The following is a 7839-nucleotide window of genomic DNA, read 5'->3' on the forward strand; positions in this document are numbered from 1 at the left end:
CCAGGGCTCTTCAGATCAATCCCTCCACCCAGGTGTGGCTGGCAAGCCCCACCCCTCACCTGCTCGTACTGGCGTGTGGCTTCCAAATCCCTTTGCAGCCATTCTCGCTCCTCTGCATCCAGCTGATAGCCTTCCGGGATGACGTAATTCAGGGGTCGTTCGCTGCAGCACATTTCGCAGCCGGGACGGGACGGTTTGTTGATAAACGTACAACTCGGGCACTCCCAGCCGACCTAGAAAGCCACCCGGGCGGGTGGGAAAGCAAAGGAATGAGGGGAGACAACAGGGCAGCCCCTCTTAAGAGGAACAAGAGTTGGAAGGGACCTTGGAGGTCTTCTAGTCTAACCTCCTGCTTGAGCAGGAGAGCCTATGCCGTTCCTGACAAATGGCTGTCCAGTCTCTTCTTAAAAATCTCCACTGATAGAGCACCCAAATGTTCTGGAGGGAAGCCACTGAATAACAGTTGGAAGGGACTTTGGAGATCCTCTAGCTCATTTTAATTACGTTTTTAAATTGGGGTATTTTGTATTTGTTTTTATCAGGCTGTCAGCCGCCCTGAGTCCGTAAGGAGAAGGGCGGGGTAAAAATTCAATTAAATAAAATAAATAAATTAAATAAACCCCCTGATCAGGCAGGAAACCCTATACCATTTCAGACAAATGGCTGTCCAGTCTCTTCTTAAAACTTCCAGTGTTGGAGCATTCACCGCTTCTGGAGACAGGTAGTTCCACTGGTTAATTGTTCTCACTGTCAGGAAGTTTCTCCTTAGTTCTAAGTTGCTTCTCTCCTTGATCAGTTTCCACCTGTTGCTTCTCGTCCTGCCTTCAGGGGCTTTGGAGAATAGCTTGACTCCCTCTTCTTTGGGGCAGCCCCTGAGATACTGGAAGGCTGCTATCATGTCCCCCCTCATCCTTCTCTTCATTAGACTAGACATACCCAATTCCAGCAGCCTTTCCTTATATGTTTTAGCCTCCAGTCCCCTAATCATCTTTGTTGCTCTTCTCTGCACTCTTTCCAGAGTCTCAACACCTTTTTTACATCGTGGTGACCAAAACTGGATGCAGTATTCCAAGTGTGGTCTTACCAAGGCCTTGTAAAGTAGTATTAACACTTCACCTGATCTTGATTCTCTCCCTCTGTTAATGCAGCCTAGCACTGTGTTGGCCTTTTTGGCAGCTGCAGCACACGGCTGGCTCCTATTTAGGTGATTGTCCACTAGGACTCTGAGATCCCTCTCACAGTTACTACTATTGAGCAAGGTACCCCCTATACTATACCTGTGCATTTGGTTTTTCTTACCTAAATTCCAGTGGACTCCTGGAAAAGCACCTTTGGGACAGCCGTGACCCACATTTGGTTTTTTTACACGTCTCTCAGCTTCTTAATCTCGACCGTGCCCCCCACTTTCTTGCAAGGCTCCTACCTTTGGGGGCTCCACCGGGACGGTCAGCCCAGGGCCGCTGCCCTCCTCGCACACGTCCAGCGTCAGGGAGGGCTCCGTTGGCGTCGAGGAGCCCAAGGAGGCCGAGTCGCCAGTTCCCCGAGAAAGCAGGACCCCTTCTTTAATGCCCAACTCTGATGACAAGTCACAAGGGGGCAAAGGGAGGCCATCAGGAGGGGCTGAGAACTTTAAAATGGAATGGTAGTTCACAGTTTGAAAGAGTACCTATGACCCCAATTGAGCCCCAAATTCCTGTCGCTAAGCGAGAAATTAAGTGGATTTTGCCCCATTCTAGGACCTTTCTGCTTGTCAGAAGGTTGCAAAAGGGGATCACGTTACCCCGGCACAGTGCAACCGTCATAAATACAAGCCAGTGGCCGAGCCTCTGAATTTTGATCATGTGACCCTGGGGATGTGCAACGGTCGTAAGAGTGAAAAACGGTCGTAAGTCACTTTTTTCAGTGCGACTGTAACTTGGAATGGTCACTAACCAAACTGTTGTTAAGTCGAGGACTCCCTGTATCAACAGGAAAGGAAGGAAGGAAGGAAGGGAGGGAGGGAGGAAGGGAGGAAAGCAGGCAGGCAGGCAGGCAGGCAGGCAGGCAGGCAGGAAGATGGATGAATGGTGAAAGGAAGGAAAGAAGGAAAGAAAGGAAGGGAGGGAGGGAGGGAGGGAGGGAGGGAGGCAAGCAGGCAGGAAGGAAGGAAGGAAGATGGATAAATGGTGAAAGGAAGGAAAGAAAGAAAAAGAAAGAAAAAAGAAAGAAAAAGAAAGAAAGAAAAAAGAAAGAAAGAAAGAAAAAGAAAGAAAGAAAAAAAGAAAAAAAGAAAGAAAGAAAGAAAGAAAGAAAGAAAGAAAGAAAGAAAGAAAGAAAGAAAGAAAGAGAAGATGGATGGATGGATGGATGATGAAAGGAAGGAGTGAGGAAGGAAGGAAGGAAGGAAGGGTGGAAGAAAAGAAGGGAAGGAGGATGAATGGTAAAAGGAAAGAAGGAAGGAAGGAGGATGGATGGTGAAAGGAAGGAAGGAAGGAAGAAATGGGAAAAGAAAGAAAGAGAGGGAGGGAGGAAGAATCAGCCCGCATTGATGGCTATTCGCAGCATCCCATAGTCACAAGACAAAACTTTACAACATTTTTGCTGAAAACCGATATTTGCTTCCACTTTTGGGCAAAACCCTGGCCAGAACAAGCCACCGGTTCACTTAGTGACTACAGCATTCACTTAACAACTGCAGGGGATTCCCTTACTGACCTCTGCGAAAGAAGACCCTAAAAATGGGACGATCGCGTGACCGGCCCACTTTACGACCATCACGAGCCACGGTCCTCTTGGAGGACCACCTGTAGCTGGGTCCTTCCAGTCATCCTGCAGCCCACCCACCCACCCACCCCCACTTCCGGCGCCACCGGGGACCCGCTCACCTTCCAGCTGCCTGCGTTCGTGGTCCAGCTTCACCGTTTCTTTGTTCAGCTTCTTGGCCTTCGCGGACATTAAGTAGAGGTAGGCCTGGTCACCATCCCGCTGGATGCCTTGGTAGTGGAGGGTCTCGTGGTCCTGAGGCAGCCTCCGTCCAATCACCCACTTCTGGATGCTGGGAGGGAAGCCGTAATGGAGGTGCATCTGCTCAAGGAGACAAAAGGCAGCTGTAGGAAACACACACACTCCGAGACGTCTGCCTCTACTTCCCCATCGTTGGCGTCTTGAAAGCCGGAGGCGTTTCCCTCCCTGACTTCTCCTGAAAAGGGATGGGGTGCGGAATTCCAGGAAGACCCCTTCCTTAGACGGCGTCCCTTGTCCTCCAAGCGCACCCAACTTTTGCCCCAAATCTGCCCGGCGGTTCCTACCATGTCTTTGAGAGAAGCCATCGTCATGGAAGGCTGGACCTTTAGAAAGATGGGGAGGGTGACCATCTGGGCGTCTTCCACGCCCACGGTCTCAGACCTTCTTTCCTTTCCGTGGTACTCTTCCAAGGAGCAGTCCAGACTGGGGTTTTGAGTGACGGAAGAGGTACGGTTCCAGTCCCCAGAAGCAGAGTTCCAAGAAGAAGACTCAGGTAAGCACAAGGCCTTGCAAGATGGAGGTAGGGTTTCCACGAAAAAGTGCTTCGTCGACCCGAAAGAACGAATAGAATGACAAAATGTATAGGGTTTCCTGCCTGAGCAGGGGGTTGGACTACATGACCTCCAAGATCCCTTCCAACTCAATGATGATTTTAAATAGGGAATAATCTTTAAAAATTTTCAAAGATTTTAAATATGACACAGCTATTAATATATTTGCTTTTTAATTGGTTTTATAGGGGAAATGTTTTTTTGTGTTGTTTTTTAACATGCTGTGAGCCGCCCTGAGTCCCTCTGGGGAGAAGGGCGGCATAGAAGTTTAAATATAAATAAATAAAATAAAATAAATGATGATGATCATCATTATACTATTATTATTATTATTATTATTATTATTATTATTATTATTAATATTAATATTAATATTATTATTATATTAAAAATTGAACAGCCCTCCCTCAACAGAGGGGGTGGGATACGACATCATCTATCTAGCAACGAAGATGATCAGGGGACTGGAGGCTAAAACATATAAGGAACGGCTGCTGGAATTGGGTCTGTCTAGTTTAATGAAGAGAAGGACCAGGGGAGACATGATAGCAGAGTTCCAGTATCTCAGGGGCTGCCCCAAAGAAGAGGGAGTCAAGCTGTTCTCCAAAGCGTCTGAAGGCAGGACAGGAAGCAATGGGTGGAAACTCATCAAGTAGAGAAGCAACCTGGAACTAAGGAGAAACTTCCTGACAGTTAGAACAATTAACCAGTGGAACAACCTGCCTCCAGAAGCGGTGAATGCTCCAACACTGGAAGTTTTTAAGAAGAGACTGGTCAGCCATTTGTCTGAAATGGTATAAGGTTTCCTGCCTGAGCAGGGGGTTGGACTAGATGACCTCCAAGGTCCCTTCCAACATTATTATTATTATTATTACTATTACTATTACTATTACTATCATTATCATCATCATCATCATCATCTCCGGTCTACCACAAAATCCTTTCAGCAGGTCCAAGAAGGCTCCACACCCATTTGCACCACTCAGGTGACTCTGAGGTCACAGATAAACTTCCAGGTGTCCTCAACGACTCTCTAAACAACAGGAGTCTTCAAACTTGGCAACTTTAAGACTTGTGGACTTCAACTTCCAGAATTCCTGAGCCAGCATGGGGGAACTATGGCCCCCTCATGACTCGTGGACTTCAACTCCCAGAATTCCTGAGCCAGCCTGGTTCAGCTTGGAAACCTCTCCCTTTCCCCTCAGCATGGCTGGCTCAGGAATTCTGGGAGTTGAAGTCCACGAATCATAAAAGAGCCAAAGTTGCTTACCCCTGCCCAAATGTCTGAATTTTGATCACGTGACCGTGAGGAAAAACTATTTGAATATTTAAACAAGGGGTCTTCAAACTTGGCAACTTTAAGACTCGTGGACTTCAACTCCCAGAATTCCTGAGCCAGCATGGGGGAACTATGGCCCCTTCATGACTCGCGGACTTCAACTCCCAGAATTCCTGAGCCAGCATGGCTCAGCTTGGAAACCTCTCCCTTTCCCCTCAGCATGGTTGGCTCAGGAATTCTGGGAGTTGAAGTCCACCAGTCATAAAAGGGCCAAGGTTGCCTACCCCTGAGACAGACCCATCCATATACACATAGCCCTCAATTTATGACCACAACCGAGCCCAAAACCTCCGTTGCTAAGTGAGACAACTGTTAAGTGAACTCTGCCCCCTTTTACGACCTTTCTTGACACAGTTGTTAAGCAAATCGCCACATTTGTTGAGTTAGTAAACCTGACTGTTAAGTGAATGTGGCTTCCACACTGATTTTGTTAGTCAGACTGTCACAAAAGTCAGACTGTCACATGTTGGGACATGGCAACCGTCATAACTACGAGTCAGTTGCCAAGCGTCCGAATTTTGACCACGTGACCGTGGGGAATGCTGCAATGGTCGTAAGTCTGAAAAACAGTCATAGGTCACTTTTTCCAGTGCCGCTGTAACATCAAACGGTCAGTAAACAAACTGTTGCAAGTTGAGGACTTCCTATATAGAATAAAGCAGCTTTCCTGGACTCACTCCTTACCATGTTCCTCGGCCTGGTCTACCTTGAAGGGCTGGCAGTAACATAGCAACATTTCAGTTTCTCGCCTCAAAGTGAGGGGAAACTCAATGCTGAGGGTGCCACAGGGGCTTAGAAGTCACAGACAGAATCCTTCCTTCCCATTTCTCAAATGTTGGAGTGTTTACAGGATTCTCCAGGAGAATCAGGCCGGATGAGACTCGCACATCACCTCCTAGACCAGCAGTAGGCAACCTGGGCTCTTTTATGACTCATGGACTTCAACTCCCAGAATTCCTGAGCCAGCATGGGGGAACCATGGCCCCCTCATGACTCATGGACTTCAACTCCCAGAATTCCTGAGCCACCATGGCTCAGCTTGGAAGCCTCTCCCTTTCCCCTCAGCATGGCTGGCTCAGGAATTCTGGGAGTTGAAGTCCACGAACCATAAAAGAGCCAAGGTTGCCTACCCCTTGTCCTACAGCAGGGCTTTTCAACCAGTGGTACGGGCACCACCTGTGGTCCATTGGCACCTGGCAGGTGGTACGCGACCATCCTAGAAAAGTGGTAGCGGGGGAGGGGAATGAGCTGAGCCGGTGGCAGCACCGCACAAGCCTGAGCGAGAGACGGCTGGAGCTGCAGGGCTGTCAGGGCTCAGCGGAAGCGCCAGGATCAGCACCAGGCTCCAGCTGGAGCTTGGCACTCATCCTGGCGCTTCTGCTGAGCCCAGAAGAAGCGCCGATCAGCTGGAGTGTTGCAGCCTCTCCAGGGTCTTGTGATTTATATTCAGATGCTTGGCAACTGATTCATATTTATGACGGTCACAGTGTCCCAGGGTCAGGTGAAGTGGCCCAAACCTGCTGCAACCACCCAGCAGACGGGGGGAATAAAAACCAAACACCCCCCACCCCACCCCCACTGGCAATCCCCAACAGAAATGCTCACATCAATGAAAACCTCGGACAGGAGGAAGAGCGCCGCTGGGTGGACAGGCAGGTGTCTTGCTCAGCTGTGGCTTGGGGGGCACTTTTTTCAGTGCCATTGTGACTTCGAACAGTCACTAAGCGAACTGTTGTAAGTCGAGGACTACCTGCACTTTATCACTCTTTTTCCTTTTTTTTTTTTTGGTCAAGTTTTTGACACCTTTCTAGGCGACTGGTGGTACTCGGATACTGCCATATCCTAAAAGTGGTACAATGGGTGAAAAGGTTGAAAAGCCCTGTTCTAGAGCAGTGGTTCTCAACCTTTTTAATGCCGCGACCCCAACCGGTTGTAAGTCGAGGACTAAACCGGTCGTAAGTCGAGGACTAAACCGGTCGTAAGTCGAGGACTACCCAACCGGTCGTAAGTCGAGGACTTTCCCTGCCCGCGAGCGCCGCGCATGTGTGGTTTCGCCCCCTGCGCCGGCTGAGGCGTAGCTGGCAAGCGGCAGAGACAGAGCAGGCCGACCACCAGCTGGCCCAGCCCAAGGGAGATAAGGCACCCGCCGGAAAACGGGAAAAAATGGCGGACAAAAAAAATGGCGGACAGCCTTGCTTGGCGACCCCCGTGAAATGGTTGATTGACCCCAAATGGGGTCCCGACCCACAGGTTGAGAACCGCTGTTCTAGAGCATCACCTGATGTCGTGCTCTGGATAGGCATCTGGTTCCAGCTGCACCCTGATGGGGACACGGCGCTCAGCCAGCCAGAGGGCGCAGCGCTGGGCGATCTCTTCTTCCCCGTCGCGGATCGCCTCCGCCAGCCTCAGGGCTTGCTGCTCAGCTGAGGAGGAGAGGAGACAATTTGGCTGTGGAACTCCTTGCCACACGATACTGCTCTGCCCCCTGGGAGCCTTTTCTGTATGCAGGTGCCGACAGCTGCTTCTCAAGCTCCACTAAGGGGGATATCCAGGCACAGGAGCCTCCAACGGGCTTAGGAATGTCACCACCCAAATGCCAAGCTGGGGCCTGTTTCTTTAGGCCCGTTCTGGGTTTGGGGAGAAAAAGGCAGTGTGGGGTAGTGGCTGGGGAACTATGAATTGTAGACCTCCCTTTGGCATAAAAGCGGACTGGGTGACTTTGGGACAATCACCAGGAGGCAGTGAGTTTTAGGAGGGAGGGAGGAAGCAAAGAAGGAAGGAAGGAATGGGGAAGGAAGGAAGGAAGGAAGGAATGAGAGAGAGAGAGAGAGAGAGAGAGAGAAGGGAGGGAGGGAGGGAAGGAGGAGAGGAAGGGAGGAAGCAAGGAAGGAAAGGGGAAGGAAGGAAGGAAGGAAGGAAGGAAGGAAGGAAGGAAGGAAGGAAGGA

At 49.9% G+C, this 7839-nt stretch overlaps 1 protein-coding gene across 1 annotated transcript in view; it reads right to left on the minus strand.

Moving 5' to 3' along the window:
• LOC107299797 (ranBP-type and C3HC4-type zinc finger-containing protein 1) overlaps window positions 1-7839 on the minus strand; it is a gene marked incomplete at its 3' end in the record, with an annotated part of 17626 nt that overhangs the window by 8709 nt on the left and 1078 nt on the right. The window contains exons 2-7 of the mRNA XM_029286873.1: window positions 7172-7316; window positions 6165-6168; window positions 3288-3377; window positions 2865-3063; window positions 1424-1575; window positions 60-233 (exon numbers count right to left, since the gene is read on the minus strand). Coding sequence (XP_029142706.1) covers window positions 60-233; window positions 1424-1575; window positions 2865-3063; window positions 3288-3377; window positions 6165-6168; window positions 7172-7316 — 764 coding nt within the window. The remainder of the gene's footprint in view (window positions 1-59; window positions 234-1423; window positions 1576-2864; window positions 3064-3287; window positions 3378-6164; window positions 6169-7171; window positions 7317-7839) is intronic.

Source organism: Protobothrops mucrosquamatus, unplaced genomic scaffold, assembly GCF_001527695.2.
Source record: "Protobothrops mucrosquamatus isolate PMUCROS unplaced genomic scaffold, P.Mucros_1.0 scaffold5493, whole genome shotgun sequence".
NCBI classification, from domain to species: Eukaryota; Metazoa; Chordata; class Lepidosauria; order Squamata; family Viperidae; genus Protobothrops; species Protobothrops mucrosquamatus.